The sequence below is a fragment of the Gorilla gorilla genome, chromosome 17, assembly GCF_029281585.2.
Source record: "Gorilla gorilla gorilla isolate KB3781 chromosome 17, NHGRI_mGorGor1-v2.1_pri, whole genome shotgun sequence".
In the NCBI taxonomy this organism is placed as follows: Eukaryota; Metazoa; Chordata; class Mammalia; order Primates; family Hominidae; genus Gorilla; species Gorilla gorilla.
In genome coordinates, this window is record NC_073241.2 from 55,366,553 (window position 1) to 55,385,298 (window position 18,746).

The 18,746-nt window shown below is 38.4% G+C and overlaps 2 protein-coding genes across 5 annotated transcripts in view; one reads left to right on the forward strand and one right to left on the reverse strand.

Moving 5' to 3' along the window:
• Positions 1-6,886, reverse strand: part of SS18 (SS18 subunit of BAF chromatin remodeling complex) — a 117,769-nt gene extending 110,883 nt beyond the window's left edge. The window contains exon 1 of one of the 2 annotated variants that reach the window (XM_063699133.1): positions 6,764-6,886. The gene's annotated coding sequence lies outside the window, so the exon portion shown is untranslated. The remainder of the gene's footprint in view (positions 1-6,763) is intronic. The other variant, XM_063699135.1, reaches the window with a different exon arrangement.
• The window catches only part of PSMA8 (proteasome 20S subunit alpha 8), a 56,556-nt gene continuing 44,065 nt past the window's right edge, over positions 6,256-18,746 (forward strand). The window contains exons 1-2 of one of the 3 annotated variants that reach the window (XM_004059266.5): positions 6,256-7,097; positions 17,573-17,699. In XM_004059266.5, coding sequence (XP_004059314.1) covers positions 6,996-7,097; positions 17,573-17,699 — 229 coding nt within the window. In that variant the 5' untranslated portion in view covers positions 6,256-6,995. The remainder of the gene's footprint in view (positions 7,098-17,572; positions 17,700-18,746) is intronic. The other 2 variants (XM_055368358.2, XM_063699136.1) reach the window with 2 other exon arrangements.

Below are 18,746 nucleotides of genomic sequence, written 5' to 3' on the forward strand. Positions count from 1 at the left end.
ATATAAATATAAACTTGACGTGATAGACAAAAACTTGCATTCTTGCTGTTTTCAAGGAGTGAACTCTTACCAGTCCATTATTATGCTAAGAAAAAGTCATGGATCACCAGAGACATCTCTTCAGATTGGTTTTACAAACATTTTGTACCAGCAGCTCATGCTCACTGCAGGCAAACTACACTGAATGACAACTGAAAGTTTTTTTACTCTTTGACAACAGTTCTGCTCATCCTCCAGTTGAAATTATCTTAAAAAATATGTATAGCCAGGCGCAGTGGCTCACACCTGTAATCCCAGCACTTTGAGAGGCCAAGGCAGGTAGATCGCCTGAGGTCAGGAGATCAAGACCAGCCTGGCCAATATGGCGAAACCTCGTCTCTACTAAAAATACAAAAATTAGCCCGGCATAGTGGTGCATGCCTGTAATCACAGCTATCTGAGAGGCTGAGGCAGCAGGAGAATCACTTGAACCCGGGAGGTGGAGGTTGCAGTGAGCTGAAATTGCACCACTGCACTCCAGCCTGGACAACAGAGACTCTGTCTCAAAAAACATAGTAATAATAATAGTATTTATGCTATGTATTTTCCTGCAAATGTGACTTCATTAATTCAGCCATTTGACCAGGGTATCCTTAGACCAGTGAAATATACATATTTTAAAAACACTTTCTTGAGCAGCATGCCAGCAGCAGTAAACAGAGTCATGGGTTAGGAAGGTTTTCAAAGGAGTTTAGCATAAAGGATGCCATACACGCTGTTGCCGATGCTAGAAACATTAACTGAAGACACAGTTGTGCATGCCTGGCACAACCTGTGGCCTGTGACTATGTTCAGTCATGATGATGAACAAAATAGTGACTTTGAAGGATTTCATAAGTGAGGAAAAAAATGACACCTGCCCTCCTTAGATATGCAAAAATACATCTTCAGAGTCCAATCTGTGTCCCAGCCAAATCTCATGTCAAATCGTAATTCGGAGGTGGAGCCTGGTGGGAGGTGACTGAATCATGAGGGTGGCTCCTTCATGAATAGTTTAGCACCATCCCCTAGGTGCTGCTCTCATGACAGCGAGTTTTCACGAGATCTAGTCATTTAAAAGTGTGTGGCACCTCCCTCCTCACTCTCTCTTGCCCCTGCTCTTCTTATGTGAGACGCCTGCTCCTCCTTTGCCTGCCACCATGATTGGAAGCTTCCTCAGGCCTCCCCAGAAGCAGAAGCTGTTATGCTTCTGTGATGGTTAATACTGAGTGTCAACTTAATTGGATTGAAGGATACAAAGTATTGATCCTGGGTGTGTCTGTGAGGGTGTTGCCAAAGGAGGTTAACATTTGAGTCAGTGGGTTGGGAAAGGCAGACCCACCCTTAATCTGGATGGGTACAATCTAATCACCTGCCAGCGTGGCTAGGATGTAAGCTAAGCAGGCAGAAAAATGTGAAAAGAGGAACTGGCCTAGCCTCCCAGCCTACGTCTTTCTCCCATGCTGGATGCTTCCTGTTCTTGAACATCAGACTCCAAGTTCTTCAGTTCTGGAACTCATACTGGCTCTCCTTCCTCGTCAGCCTGCAGAAGGCCTATTGTGGGACCTTGTGATCATGTGAGTTAATACTTAATAAACTCATATATACATATATATACACATATACATATATATGTATATATATATATATATAAAATATATGTATTAGTTCTGTCCCTCTAGAGAATCCTAATACAGCTTCCTACACAGAACCTAGGCCAATTAAACCTCTTTTCTTTATAAATTATCCTGCTCGGGTATTTCTTTATAGCAATGCAAGAACAGCCTAATACAGTCACTTAGCTGGAAGAAGTGGATATCAAAGAAGTTTTTAACATTGATAATGAGGCTCCAGATGTTCATTCATTGGCTAATGATAAATGCTAAATGGTTCTGAATCAAGGTGACTGTGATAACAGTGACGAAGAAGGTGATGTCGTTAACACTAAAGAAAAAGTGCCTGTAGACAACATGGTGAAAATGTGTAATGGGCTTATTGAAGAACTAAAGCAGATGCATTCATAACAGAACAAGAAGTCATGTCCGTTTATAAAATCAAAGAGAGACTTCTAACACAAAAATAGTTATTAATGAGGCAGATGACTCTGGAGGAAACCTTTTAAAAAGCATCCAGCAGAATGCCTCCTTATTCCTAGAGGACCCACTTCCTGGTCCCTGAACTGCTTCTGACGTTTCTTCTCACTTAAAAAAAAAAAAATCATAGTGCATTGTAACCTTTCAGTCAAATCAGAGCATAGCAGGTGGAGATTGAAAGCCTGTTGTTGTTTGTTGTTGCTGTTGTTTGACAATTAATGGCCATTCTGGTAATGATACTGTGCTGATTCATTGCCCTGAAAGCATTATTTTTTCACTGTATTAATGGTATGTCATATTGTTTATTGTTAATTACTTTTATGTGAATACGTGTAAGAAAATGATTGCTCATCAGTAGCATATAAATTCAGTCAGGAATGCTGGGGGTGTCAAACAACCAGATTGTCCAATCTGAAATAATGACATCTTTGCTTTCTTATGGCTCAATATACACAACATTTGTTTTATGCACAAAATTATTTTAAAATATTTTATAAAATTACCTTCAAGCTATGTTTATAAAGCATAATAAAAGATGAATTTTGTGTTTAAACTTGGGTCTTATTCCCAATATATTTCATTATGTATATACAATTATTCCAAAATATGGAAAAAATCCAAAATCTGAAACATTTCTGGTCCCAAGCATTTTGGATAAGAAATACTGAACCCATAGAATAAGTTTAATGCTACTGCCTTGATTTATATTAAGGTTTCAGTAGCTTTACCCATCATTGCTTTTGCACTGTCAATGCAAATATCCGCACAGTGAAAAGGGCAAGTACTGTCTTAATATTTTTACTATAGTTTTGTCATTGTCAATCCCTTGAAAGGTTTTTGAGTACCTCCAAAAACGTGTGGGCCACAGTTTGAAAACTACGGCTTTATTCCAATTATGGATTGAGATTATTTAAAACTGGGTACTATTAGTCCCCGTGAGAATAGGTCTATTTTTTTTTCGAAGAGGCTAAATTTTATTTAAGAAATTGTGTATACCAATAACTAAAATCATTTTTTAAAGGCACTCTGATTAAACTGCATTTTTCAGCATTACAGGACACCTTGGACAGTTTTTACTCTAGATTTCAACATCATCCCACCCTGCTTCTTCCTTCACCAATACTGAAGGAAGTTCATTTTGCTCCCTGCCCGTCAGACAGGCAGATAGGAGAGGCAGGTATAGACTTTGTTTTCAATAGTTCTTGATTCTTTGATGTGAAGAGTAGTAGCACAGTCATTTAAACTCAATCCCACTTCTCTGCATCTTATAAAGTAAAACAGCTAAAAGGAGTAAAATAAGAAGGCAATGCTTGTGGGATGTAGCGTATATTGGCAGCACAGTCCTCATTACTATTTGCATAATTGTCTCTCCTGTATAATCATTTCTTTGGAAGGCAGTGGATTTTAGTCTTGTGTTTGTTCTCTTCAATTTTTACTTACTGAATTTATCAGTCTCAGCCATATTGGGTTTGTCACACGTGGTCAGAGAAGAAGCAGAGCAAGGTGCATGAGTGAGTAGAGGCTGATCTGTGCAGAGACCACAGCCAAGTGTAGAATAGACCTATTTTTGGTTCAATCCTACTTCTGGGCTGTGGCTCTTTGGGTTCTAAACAAAAACTTAGACATTTACCATCACCCCTATACCATAATAGGCTTTGAATTCCAAAGGTCTATGAAAGGTCTGCTTTACTTCTCACTTAACCTTCTGGGTTTTCCTATTTTTCTTTATCTTGGCACCACAAACCCTCATTCCTTGTTAGCTCTTTAGAGTCAGCATATACATTTAAAAAATATATCTTAGACTAGTATTTCTAGTTGTTTTCAATGGGAGATTTGGTCCAAACTATCAAAACTGCAATCGCTTGCAGCTTCTAGGCATTAAACTGTTTCTTATGGTTTTTGTTAACTATAAAAATAAACAATGCTTGTGGTAAAAAAAAAATTAAAATAATACAGATATAAAGTTTAAAATGGTAACTTCTCTGTCCCCACCATGTCGTCCCATTTTCTAATTCCTGGCCTCCTGCAAAGAAATGCACTTTTATAAATTTGGGGTAAGTACTTTCACTCTTTATACATTTGGATACACATATTTTTTAAAATACACATTTTTTAAAGTATAAATGAGTTCATGCTACATTTTTACTTTTCCTAATTTCTCTCTTACAGAGTAATCTTTACTTTTTCGTTAACTTAATGATAAATAACAATAGTTAACATTTTTTTAAGTCATTACTCTGTGTCAGGCACAGCCATGGGTGCATTAATGGACTATTTCATTTGTTCTTCACTACAATCTTGTGAAGATAAGTATTATCACCATTTTGCAGGTCAGAAAACTGAGTTTTAGTGAAGTGAAATATACCTACCCAAAGGTACACAGCTGTTATATTTTAGTGCGGATGTTAAATCTGAATGTGTTAAACTTTGTCAACATTTTAACGCTATCATATTTCTGAAGTGTATACTATCATACAGTGTGACATTTACAAAACGCCTTCTAATGGTATAAACATGCTCTATACCAAAGTCAGTTTCCTGGTTTTTTACTGTATCAGATGTAACAAATTGCAGAAACTAAGTGTAGGGTATGAGGGGCCATTCTGTACTGTCCTGTCAAATTTCTGTGAGTCTATAATTATTCAGAAAATAAAAAGTCACTAAAAACTTACATCGGGTATGATTCCATTTATGTAAAATTTTTGAAATGGCAAAATTATAGAGATGGACAACAGATTAGTAGTTGCCAGGGATAGTAGAGGGAGAGAGAGATGGGTATGTCTTGTAAGTCAACGCCACAGATCTTTGTGGTTGTGAAACAGCTCTGTATCTTGATTATGATAGTCATTATACCAATCTATACATGATAAATTGCATAGGCCTCCCCGCCACATACACACAGGTGTGTATATAAAACTGGCAAAATCTGAAAAAACTCTGTGCATTACACCAATGTCAGTTTCCTGGTTTTGTTACCATATTATATGTACATAAAATATTACCATTGGAGGAAATGGGGTGAAGGATATAGGAGACCTCTTCTTATCGTATTTGAAACTTCCTGTCAATCTATAACTATTTCAAAATAAAAAGGAAACATAATTTAACGAGTACACCAAAACACTTCTCAAGAAACCATTTTGGACAAATGTTGGTTTATCATAATAATGTAAAGTAACCAGTTAGAGTGAATTGTTTTCATTAGGAATTACTGGTTTTTTGCAGTCAAACCAAACTTGTCAAGACTGTAATACTGAAGAAAAGCAATGGAGGGGCAATAAGTACAAACTGCTTCAAGAGTCAACTAAAGGCCAGGTGTGGTGGCTCACACCTGTAATCGCAGTACTTTGGGATGCCAAGGCAGAAGGATTGCTTGAGACCAGGAGTTTGAGACCAGCCTGGGCAACATAGGGAAACCAAGTCCCTACGTTAAAAAAAAAAAGTATTAATAATTAAATAAATTGTTTAAGTCAATTAAAATTCTGATTTAAGTATCTGGAATTCAGAGAATCAAATTTTTCCTCTTTTGAGGAAATTATTCCTTTTTTCTTTTTTTTGGTTAAAGTTGATTTCACCAACTTTAAGATCCTCCCCAGTGGAAAACTGCATATATTAAACAACACATGGAAAGCAATAATAGCTAAACTTACCTGGCTATTACTACCCACCAGGCACCATTTTATGTAATTATGCCATAAACACATATTAAGCTCAGAATACTCTGCTGCAGATTTTTTAATATTCCCATTTTATTGATAAGGAGAAAGCGACAGAGTTGTTTCATAGTTAGTAATGTAGCAAGTTGTAAAGAGTTTCTGCTATAGCTAAATTTCCAGACATCTTTTAAGTCTCATACTTTGGGCTTTTACAGAATTTCTCCAATTAAAAGAACATTATCTGGGCCGGGTGCGGTGGCTCACGCCTGTAATTCCAGCACTTTGGGAGGCCGAGGCAGGCGGATCACGAGGTCAGGAGATCGAGACCATCCTGGCTAATACGGTGAAACCCAGTCTCTACCAAAAATATAAAAAATTAGCCGGGCGTGGTGGCGGGCGCCTGTAGTCCCAGCTACTCCGGAGGCTGAGGCAGGAGAATGGCGTGAACCTGGGAGGTGGAGCTTGCAGTGAGCCGAGATTGCGCCACTGCACTCCAGCCTGGGCGACAGAGCGAGACTCCGTCTCAAAAAACAAAAAACTAAACAAAACAAAACAAAAAAAGAATATTATCTTAATTCTCATCATTAGCTTAGTTTGATGGACTATTTGCTTTATTTAACGGACCATTTGCTCATCTGCTCTATTTTGCTCACAAGGCACAAAATATCAGAAGCAACAATATTTTGAAGTGTGCTTTCTTTCCTTCGGTTCAAATAACAAGAGTTAACCTGAGAGAGAGAAAGAAAAAGTAGGAAATTTAGAATTTGAAACCAAAGGGAAGGGACTGATATTTAACTTACCACAGTTTCTCCAACATGTATGCGATAACAAAAATATCTTATATTTGAAGACCTCATTTTTAAGCCCTAATCTTTGATATTATTTTTATAACTCGAGTGCCGTGACACCATCCCTGGGGCAACACGGTAGTGGGGAAATGGAGATATGCGATATGCGTCAGACATGAAGGGTAAGGGAAGAATGCCGTCAACTCACAGGCACTGCTTGGGTGACAAAGGGTGGCAAGCGCGAGGACATCCGCAGGCAGCCAAAGGAGCAAGGACTTCCGTGAAGCAGCCGAAGCGCGGGCGCGGGGACTTCCGGGAGGCAGCTTGAGGCGCGTGTGGAAGCGCTTCCGGGCGGTAGCACGCTGTGTTGGCGGCGGCTCACCGCTCGCCTCAGCTGCAGCAGCGGGAAGCTCGGTGGCAAGCCCTTGTAGTCCTGTGCAATGGCGTCTCGATATGACAGGGCGATCACTGTCTTCTCCCCAGACGGACACCTTTTTCAAGTTGAATATGCCCAGGAAGCGGTGAAGAAAGGATCCACCGCGGTGAGGAAGCAACAATTACCGGACTATTCCCCGCTCTGACCTGTCAGGCCATCGTTACCTTACTGCCCCAGCCCACCCTTCCATCCTAGGAGCTCAAGAGAGGAGATTCCCACACTTGTGAAAATTACTTTGTTCTTTTTATTTAGGGAGACAGACTTCTGAGATTTGGGCCGGAAGTGGGCAGAGTAAAAGTTGGTAGATTTCCCCTATCTCTGCTGTTCAACTGCCCCTGTTTCATGGTAGCTACAGATGCAAAACTAGGGTGTGTGTGTGTGTGTGTGTGTGTGTGTGTGTGTGTGTGTGTAGGGACGTTAATGATGTGATTGACAATAGGGAAAGCTTCTAATCTGTAACAACCTGCCTATTGAACGCTCGTGGTCCAGTTCCTTGGTAATTCAGAGACCCCTGGAAAAGTTAACTAGTTGCTTCATGTTGGGAACTGTTTTTTAATAACAGTTACAATAAAAAATAAAAGTTGGCCACACCTGCTCCCCAAATACGGACTAAATCAATATAAAATTAAACTTTTGTTGATTAAGAAATGATTAAAAACACAGTTCAAACACACGCGTTAAAAATATCCGAAAATTGCTGGGCGCAGTGGCTCACGCCTGTAATCCCAGCACTTTGGAAGGCCCAGGAGGGCGGATCACCTGAGGTCGGGAGTTTGAGACCAGCGTGACCAACATGGAGAAACCCCGTCTCTACTAAAAATACAAAATTAGCCAGGCGTGGTGGCGCATGCCTGTAATCCCAGCTACTCGGGAGGCTGAGGCGGGAGAATCGCTTGAACCCTGGAGGCAGAGGTTGCGGTGAGCCGAGATCGTGCCATTGCACTCCAGCCTGGGCAACAAAAGCGAAACTCCGTCTCGGAAAAAAAAAAAAAAAAAATCCCAAAATTGTCCCAATATTTCCCAGCCTTGTAGAGGCTCAAAAGCCCAAGAACTTCCACTTTTTTGGCCACTTAAAAAATAATGCTGGAAGTTCCTTGAGAGATTATACCCTACCTTAGATTTATGTATCCACATTACTGAAAAACTTAACAAATACTCAGGGTAGGAGTAATACTGCTGCCAAGTTTTAACTACGTTCAATAATTTTAGTGATTTATAAAAATTAAAGAGGACAAAAGTGCCCTAGTGACACAAGATCTATTACCCCAAATCTTCTAAGGCCTAGCCTATGAATTCAAAGGATCGGATATTTTTATTCTCTCAATTTCATGAGCATGTTTGTTGTGTACTTTGGAAATTGAGACAGTAGCTATGAGAATACATGGCACGTTTCTAAGTCTAGCAGTGTCTATATTTTCTGACTTTCTTTGTTAAAGAAGGAAATAATTCACTTTCATTATAAATCTAACAGATGTAAGTGGTAAAAAAAAAAAAAAACTAGAAGAAGAATCGTTTTAAAAGTATTTTTCTATTTAATTGGGCCCACTAGTTTTGCTTCTGTTTTGCAAGTAATTTTTTTAGAATTATAAATTTAAGGAAAGCCTGATGTAGCTTAAACCAAAAGGGTACCATTTTGATAAAAACAAAAAGTTATATAATCCCCAGCATAGCATGTAGCATATGGTTAGAAAATAATGGCCAAGTTTTAGAGCCTAAAATAAAGGGAGTAATAGGAGAAGACTAGGGTGTAATAAGAAACCACATTGGCTCATTTAACATGTTTTAAGAGTGCTGTAGAACTGATTGATGGTTCCTTTGTAATGAGCGGTAAAAGGGTAAGGATATAAAAATACCTATAGTGGGCATTTTTAAAGATACATTGGAAGAATGAGACACTCTTGTCTCAGAATTCTGAAATTATAATTTGCATGTTTGCATGGAGTTATTCATTGTGTTTCCTTGAGGGTGCTGTGATCTTTTACATAGGGTAAAGTTTTTTAATGGCACTTGATTATTAAAATATGTCACAAAATATTCTGTCTAGAAGTGAAAATTGATATTATGAGTTACAAATAAGCAAGGTTGACCAGTTTTGACCAGTACGTAGATGTGATATTATTTAGTAATATAAAAGTTATATGGGCCACAATTAAAGGCTTTGTGTTCTACTTCCTTGTTGATGATTATCTTATAGCATGAAAGGAGACAAGAGGCTTGTTTTCTTTTTGCTTCAGTTCCCTTTTCTGTAAATGCAAATTTGTTTGAATAACATTTTGGAGAAGTAATACCTTTCTTCTTAGGGAAAAGAAATGAATCCTTCACAATATTCCCAAGAAAACGATAAGATTTATTATCATTCCTCATTTTGTCCTTTCTGTGACCCCAAACTGTTATTAGCTCTGTATTTCCTACTTTATCAAATCTCAGCTCCACAATGTAGCCATCAAAGTCTTCCATAATCCTATCCACCCTCTTAATTTAGGAGGCAGCTTCTTGGTTTCACTAATATGTGTTTCTGCCTACAGAAAGGGGAGAGAGGAAAGGGGAAAGCACCTTTCTTTCTGCTGCTCTGCATCTTATTTATCCTTTAACAATCTCTGCACACTTGTCCTCTATAATGAAGCCTTCTCTGATCCACTCCAGTCATCTTGGATCTTTGTCTTTTCTGAATTTATAATCTGTACCACAGAATATTGTACAGTATTTACTATTTGACCTGATATTTTCTTTAATTTCAGGTATATTTAATAATCTCACACCAACTGGATAGTAAGATCTCTGAGGATCTAGATGGTATAATTCCTTTTTCTATTTCTACTACACAATATACAGTAGAGGGGCTAGGAAGGCAGTAACTAACATTTAAGAAATACTTTCACCAGGCATTTTATGTATATTATCTAACATTAGGGACAGTGTTTAATCCCCTTTTATTATATGTGAAACTGTGATTCAGAAGCATTTATAGCTTGCTGAAAGTACCCAGCTGGAGAGTGATGAAACCCATATTTATAATTATTTTCTTCTAGTTCTAAAGCCCCTGCTCCTTGCATTGTAGCATGAAATTTGTTCAATAAATGTTTGTATATTAATTAGCTTCCATTATCATGAATGTAGAAATCAGATATGTATCACTTAAGGCAATTCACTAAGCTTCAGTTTCTGTAATAGTAAAAGAGGCATCAAAATAGCACTTGTGGCTGGGCATGGTGGCTGATGCCTGTAATCCTAGCACTTTGGGAGGCTGAGGCGAGTGGATCACTGGAGGTCAGGAGTTTGAGACCAGCCTGGCCAACATGGTGATGCCCCATGTCTACTAAAAATACAAAAAATTAGCTGAGCATGGTGGTGTGTGCCTGTATTCCCAGCTACTTGGGAGACTGAGGCAGGAGAATTGCTTGAACCGAGGAAGCAGAGGTTGCATGAACTGAGATTGCACCAGTGTACTGCAGCTTGAGTGACAGAGTGAGAATCTGTCTCAAAAAAAAATGCACTTGCTTCAGAGAGTTGATGTGAAAGTTGAATGAGGTAATAATGCATGTGAAGCATCTTAAACAGAATCTAGTTCACAGAAAGTACTTAATAAATTGTAGTTATTATTATTTACTATTCTTTGTTTTCTCTTTTTTTTAAATTTTGTCTGTGGTGCTTCTCACACATTCATTTATTATTTCAAGACATTTTTGTTGAATACTTACATATGCTAAACATGATGCTAGGTCACATACAAGATAGATAGCATCACATACAAAATAGATTCGATCCCTGTCCTTAGAGATCCTACTATCTATCAGGAAAGTTAGATAATTACATAAATAGTCCTAAGAAAACCTGAATGAGTATTAGGGTATGAGGCATTATAGGAACCCCAGGTGTTGGGGAGGTCCCTCTGAAGAAATAATACTTAAGTGGACATCTGAAAGATGAGGGGCTGTCAAGTGAAGAAGTGGAAGGGGAAAGAGTGAAGAGTATTTTTGACAAAGGAAATAGCTTGTGGGAAGGCAAGTAGAAAAAGACAGCTATGTTCTGTGAACTGAAAGGCATTCAGAATTGTTGAAGCAATGGAGAAATAGAAATAGATGAAGCTAGAAACTGGTGCCAGATCATGGAATGCCATTAAACCATGTAAGTGAGGATATACTGAATGAGAGACTTTGAAGTGTTTTGATGTGGCTACTGTCGGTCTCCAGATTATTGCTCTTCTGTCATTCTATTAACAGACTACATTTGTCCAACAACAGAGATACTCACATGACCTAAGTAGAATCATTCATAATTTCTATCTTCCTGGCCACAGTGATGAGCATGTCCCTCAAATCTAGCCAATGATAAGTTCACCCTTAACAATTCTTCTGACTAGAGACAGTGGTAGCTTTTATTCTCTGGGAGAACTGTTGGGATGTGGGTCCAAGGTTCCTGGTGGCCATGTTTTTACTGTACAGAGAAAGCCTTTCCACATTAGGAAAGTGAAAAGCCAATATGCAAAGAGTACATATTAAAGTCCCTAGATCCTTTTGTCTCATGTCTAGCTCTGTGCTGTGTTGATTTGCTTAGTGACAGATGGTCCCTTTATAAGCTTTAAGTAAAGGAATGCCACATTCAGACTTTATTTTCTTCTTCTTCTTATTTGGTCTTCATTTTATTTTCCAAATATTTCTCAGGCTACCTATGGTCAGTGAATTGGATGAAATCAAGACTAGAAACAGGGAGACCAGTTAGGATTCTGTGGAAATAGTCTAGATGAGAGATGATAACTAGCTTTTACTCGACTTGGGGGGAAAGTAAAAATAAGGTGGATTCCAGAAAAACATTAAGCAGTATACTTGTTACAATTTGATGGTTATATGGATGGTGTTGACAGAGGTATAGAAGAAGGAGGAATAAAAGTTGGTGTCCCTGTTTCTGGATGTGCCTGCTAAATAAATGGTACTGCCATTTACTTAGAGAATGTAAGCACTAAGTTTTGGGGGAAGATAACTGTTTTGGACTTGCTGAGGTTGAGATGCTTGTGGAAACTGTAGCAGACAGACTTTAAAATGGCCTCCAGTGATCCCCACCTTCTGGTGCTCATGCCCTTGTATAACCTTCCTCCCTTGGATGTGGGCTGAACTTAGTGACTTGCTTTTAAGGAATGGAATAGGTGAAAATGACGAATGTCACATCAGGGATTAGGTTGCAAAGAAATGGTGACTTCATTTTATTCATTCTTACTTGCTGTTTTGCTTGCTTACTCTGGTGAAACCCAGCTGCCGTGTTGAGTTGCCCTCTGCAGGGCCCAATGAGGCAAGGAACTGAGGGAAACATTTGTTCAAAATCTAGTAGGGAACTGAGGTCCTTAGTCCAACAACCCAGGGGAACTGAATCTTGCCAACAACAATGCGAGTGAGCTTGGAAATGGATACTTCCCCAGTTGAGCCTAGAGGTGCATGCAGCACTGGTAGACAACTTGATTGCAGCCTTTTGAGAGACCCTGAGCCAGAGGACTTAGCTAAACTGTGTCCCGATTCCTGAACAGAGACTGTGAGGCAGCTGAAAAGTACATGTTTGAAATGTAAAAGATTGATCTTGGCTGGAAATAATAATTTTGAAGTGCATTCTTTCTCTCCCCTGTTAAAAACCTATATTGAAGGTCAAGTAAATGCATACTATTGAGTACCCTTCTGTGTTCAATAAGACTAAATATAGACTATAGACTAAGCTGAGGATAGTCTACAACTGAACCTTGAGGAACCTTAATGACCTTTGTAATTACCTTGACTAAACTCTGAGAGAAGAGGGATAGAAACCAGGTTGTTGTGGGCTGAGGGATGATGACAATATTTGGCTTGAAGGGCTTGAAAGAAAAAAGGTGGGATTAAAGTGGAATGGTCTTAAAATTTTAAGATAAAAGAGACTAACATAGGTTTCTGTCTGTTCGTTGAACTTCTCAATTTGTTCGCATAGTGTTTTCCTGATCTCGCTTGTTTATCTCTGTACTCTTGTAGCTTACTGGGCTTTTAAAAGATTGTTACTTTTTAATTCTTTGTCAAGAAATTCATAGATCTCCATACTTTATTTTCTTCCTTTGGTAGTATCATGTTTCTCTGATTGTTCATGATTCTTGTGGCCTGGCGTGGATGTCTGCACATTTGAAAAAGTAAGTACCTCTTCAGATTAGCTTCAGCAGGAAAAGTTCTTCACCAGTTAGCCCATCCAGAGATTTGGGGTGGGCCTGCCACTAGAGTCCTTTGGCAGGCTGGCCTGATGCCTAGGTCAGCAGGCAGGCTGGCTTGGCACCACAGGTGCCAGCCTTGTACCAGGGCTCACTGGGGTGGGCCTGGAACCTGAGTCCACAGGAGCAGACCTGGGGCTTGGATCCATGGGGTCCATGGAAAAGTCAGATACCCACATTACATTCCTTACCACACATGAATGGTATCTCTCTCTGCACTGTGTTGCTGGGCCTTGAAGGACAGGTGATGTGGATAATGTCAAATTGTCTTTCCCACTCTCTTCAAAGTGTCTTTTCGTATTTCTGTGCTTTGGTCTCTCACCTGGATTCTTTTCTTAGGAAGTATTTTCACACATAGTAGTACAAATTGGTATTTCTGCTGGGACATGGGCATGGGAAACTCCTATTCTGCCGTCTTGCCGATGTCATATTGTTTTGAGATTTTGGCATCAGCTTTCATAAATGAGGAATTATTGGTACTTTTATTTATTTAGAAAATGTTATATTTGCCAGACTTTAACATCGTTACATAATTTTACTAAAGAGTTAGGAACATATCCGCTTTCATCTGCATCATAGAATAATTTAAATAGCACAGGAATTACTCATAACAAAATTAGCAAGAATTCATCCATGAACCCTTTAGGTCTGACACTTGTTTTTGAGGATTAGTTCTTTTCTGAAATTATTGCATGTTTGTTAGTGAGACAGAGTTTTTTGTCTTTTCTTGAATCAATATGGCCAGTTTTAAATTTTTCTACTCCGTAATATCTTTGAATCAGATTTTCAAATTTATTAACTTAAGGTTATAATTTTAAAATTGTTACTTTTCCATACTTGTATGTATTTCTTTCACTCTATCCCTTTCCTAATGAGATTAACTGAGATATACATTTTAATTATTTGTTTAAAATAACCAAATCTTGGTATTATTTATCAGTTTTATTGTTTTCTCCCTAACCATTAATTTTTGCTTTTTTCTTATTTTTCCCCTTAAGCTTAGCTGCAATATTTTTATCCCTTTTTGTACTTACTGATTTCTTAATTCATTTTTAATATTTTTTCTTACTTGATTAAAAAAATAAAATGATAAATTCTCTCCTGAACATAATTTTGACCACACTCAAAATACTTTGATATTAACATATTCATTATCAACATTTTCTAGTCTATGTTGGTACTTTTAATTTCTTTACTAAGTCAAAAATTATTTATGAGAGTTATAAATTGTTGTCTTGTGACCAATACATTTAACTTGATTTATTTCAATTGTGAGAATATTTTGAGATTTTTCTTTTAGTCCTAATATATGTTGAATTGTTACAATATCCCATGGCTTGTTAAGAAGGCATATTCCCTATAAAGTTTAACATTTGTTCATTTGATGAGGATAGGATAGGGAGGGAGGATGGCTGATCTGAAATATAATGTTTAAGAAAGGGTACTTGGATAAACTGATAAGAAATGAAAGAACAATAAGAACAAAAGCGTAGCTCTTTTTTTTCTTTTTTCTGTTTCTTTCTTTTTTTCTTTTTTTCTTTTTTTTTGAGAAAGAGGCAGTGGCATGATCATGGTTCACTGCCTTGAACTCCCAGGCTCAAGCGATTCTCCCACCTCAGCCTCCTGAGTAGCTGGAACTACAGGTGCACACACCATGCTCGGCTAATTTTTTTATATTTTGTAGAGATGTAATCCCACTATGTTGCCCAGGCTAGTCTGAAACTCTTGGAATCAAGTAATCCTCCCACCTCAGCCTTCCAAAATGCTGGGATTACAGGCATGAGCCACCATGCTCAACCAGGCCTAGTTCTACATTTCATCTATTGTGTATTTTCACTTCAATAATGCTAATTTTTTTTTTTTTTTTTGAGACGGAGTCTCTCTCTGTCACCTGGGCTGGAGTGCAGTGGCACGATCTTGGCTCACTGCAAACTCCTCCTCCCAGGTTCACACCATTCTCCTACCTCAGCCTCCCCAGCAGCTGGGACTACAGGCGCCCGCCACCACACCCGGCTGATTTTTTGTATTTTTAGTAGAGATGGGGTTTCACCGTGTTAGCCAGGATGGTCTCTATCTCCTGACCTCGTGATCCACCCACCTCGGCCTCCCCAATAATGCTACTTTATAACACATATTTTTATACAGTGATATTGTATAAATCAGTATTAATATCACACTTGACTAGAAAGCAATTATAAACACCAATACCTATGTCAAAATTTTTAGATTACCCCTGTAATACAGAACCAAAATTCTAAACTTTCCTCTAAAAAAGAGGAGAGAAAAAGGAGCAATAGTCACCCTACTTGTATTCTTCTTGTTTGAATAGAGGCTTTCTTTATCAGTAATGTAGGATAAGGACATTTGGTCTTTCTCTTGGCTGCTTGTGGCCCCTGTCTTAACTTAGATTATTTGAGCTGCTAAAACGAAAGACAATAGACAGGGTACTTTATAAACAACAGAAATTTATTTCTCACAATTCTAAAGACTGGGAAATCCAAGATCAAGGCCTATTCAGTGTCTGGAGAGTACCCATTTCCTAGTTCATAGTTAGAACTTTCTTGCTGTGTCCTCACATGGTGGAAAGCGCAAACAAGCTCTCTTGGACCTCTTTAATAAAGGCACGAATCCCAGTCAACCGTCATGACCTAATCACCTCTCAAAGGCCCTACCTCCTGATAGTATCACCTTAGGGGTTAGGATTTCAACATACGAATTTGGGGGGAATATAAATATTCAAACCACAGCAACTCAATCCCTATCCCTCCAAATTGTGAAATACATGGGAAAACTTTTACAGAATTTTATCTATTTAACTTTCTTTACTGCCATTAATACTACCAGCACTAGTACTGCCGCCTTTATAAAGAATCCACGTGGATTCCCGGCATCTTCTTTCATTTTGCTTAATTTTGCACTATATAGCAGATTCTCAAATAACATTGTTTTGTTCAACATTCTTTTGTTATAACATTGATGAGAAAAAAGATCGATTCCCACTGAAGGCCACTCTGTATGGAGTTTGTTAGTTTTCCCCGTGTCTGCATGGGTTTTCTCCATGTACTCCAATTTCCTCCAACATCCCAAAGATGTGTGCATTAGGTTAATTGATGTGTCTAAATTGTCCCAATCTGAGTGAGTGTGTGTGTGTATGAGCAAAGCCTATGATGGAATGGCATCCTGTCCATGGTTGGTTCCTGCCTTGTACCCTGAACTGCTGCAATAGGCTGCAGCCACCTGTGATCCTGAACTTGGATAGGCAGATTGGAAAATGAATGAATGAATACAAATTATTATAAAATAAAAATTTATAAAGTATATAATAATCATACAGATGCACAACAGTAAACAAAGAGGTATGAAAGCACTTAGTGAGCTTGTCGTAGACCTTATTGTTTGTTTTTGAACTGAATGGTGGTAGGAGATGCTCTTTAAAATTTTTGCTTTGCAAACGTTTATTTTTTGATTTAACCCACCACCACTATGACTGCTGTCACTCATGGATTCACCAAAAATTGGATAAATAATTATCATACTTTCTTTTTTTTTTTGAGCTTGAGTCTCGCTCTGTTGCCCAGGCTGGAGTGCAGTGGCGCAATCTCTGCTTACTGCAAGCTCTGCTTCCTGGGTTCCAGCGATTCTCCTGGCTCAGCCTCCTGAGTTGCTGGGACTACAGGTGCCTGCCACTATGCCCGGCTAATTTTTGTGTTTTTAGTAGAGACGGGGTTTCACCATGTTGGCCAGGCTGGTCTCGAACTCCAGACCCCAAGTCGTCCTCCTGCCTCAGCCTCCCAAAGTGCTAGGATTATAGTGCTGTGAGCCACCATGCCCAGCCTTATCATACTTGTTTTTGTTAGTGTTTGTTATATATACAGCTCACATTTATTTCAGTATTTAATATTAGAGGTGTTTTAGGTATTTGTTTAGAAGTTTGGGGATGTTTTTGTGACCAGAAATATTTCATATGAATCTAACTCCTGTTTATATTAATTGGGGTGTGATAAAATTGGTTTCAATATACATCGTTTGCTTGTAGTTGCAATTTTCAAGAACCTGTCAATGACATTGAGAACTTACCGTGTTTAGATAGTGCTTTTTTCAGGTGTATTGTATGAGATTAGGACACTCATAATTTCAGCATTGGTGGTATTTTCTTTGCAATTTCTACCTATTTGTCTTCCTTGCTTTGAGTCTGGGGAATGGATCTCCAGTAAGCCTATACCTATGAAGCTGTTTTCTAGAAAGTTACTTTTCTTGTTTTTATTGAATACTTAAGGAGAAGTCATTTCCCCTAAGTCATATGTTAGAATAACTTGGTTTTATATTTTAAACTGACATCTGAATATATATGTATTTTAATGACTTGACAGGTCGGAATTCGAGGTACCAATATAGTTGTTCTTGGGGTAGAAAAAAAATCTGTTGCCAAGCTTCAAGATGAAAGAACTGTGAGGAAAATTTGTGCCCTTGATGACCATGTCTGCATGGCTTTTGCAGGTACTTAAGGTCCTACGATAATGATGCATAGTGTCTTACTGTAGTAGGGCAACACAGTTAACCTCAGTGCTGCAGTTGTGCTATATTTATAAAACATGTGGAGTTGTTCTGCAAACAATATATCCTACATTTTAAAGCAAATACTAACTTTGTAAACCAGGATTTTTGATAAAGTACAAACGTTAAAAGATATATATTACTTTACTTCAAAATTTAGGTCGGTATTTTCTTTTCAAAACTTTTTATTTTTAAATAATTACAGATTTAGAAGAAGCTACCAAAAACATAGAAAGTCCCCTTTACACAGTTTCCCTAAATGGTAACATCTTCAAAACCAGTAAATTGACATTTGGTGAGAGTGTATTCAGATTTTGCCAGTTTTACATGCATTCACTTGCATGTTCATGTACATGTATGTAGTTTTTTGTTTTTTGTTTTATTTTTATTTTTGAGACAGAGTTTCACTCTTGTTGCCCAGGCTGGAGTGCAATGGCGCGATCTCGGCTCACTGCAACTTCCACCTCCCGGGTTCAAGCAATTCTCCTGCCTCAGCCTCCCGAGTAGCTGGGATTACAGGCATGCATCACCACACCCGGCTAATTTTGTATTTTTAGTGGAGATGGGGTTTCTCCATGTTGGTCAGGCTGGTCTTGAACTCCTGACCTCGGGTGATCCACCCACCACAGTCTCCCAAAGTGCTGGGATTACAGGTGTGAGCCACCGCGCCCGGCCTCTGTGTGCAGTTTTATTACACTAACCACATATGTAGATTCATGTAGTCATCACCACAGTCAAGATACATAACTCTTCCATCACCACAAGGCTACCTCATGCTATTTCTTCTCACCATCTCTACTTTCTGGAAACCGCTATCTATTCTGTATCTCTATAATTTTGTCATTTTGAGAATGTTATATGGATAAAGTTATATAATATATAACCCTTTCAGATTAATTTTTTTTATTCAGCATAATTCCCTTGCAGTTCATGCAAGTTGTTGCATATATCCATTCCTTTTTATTACTGAGTAGTATTCCATGGAATAAA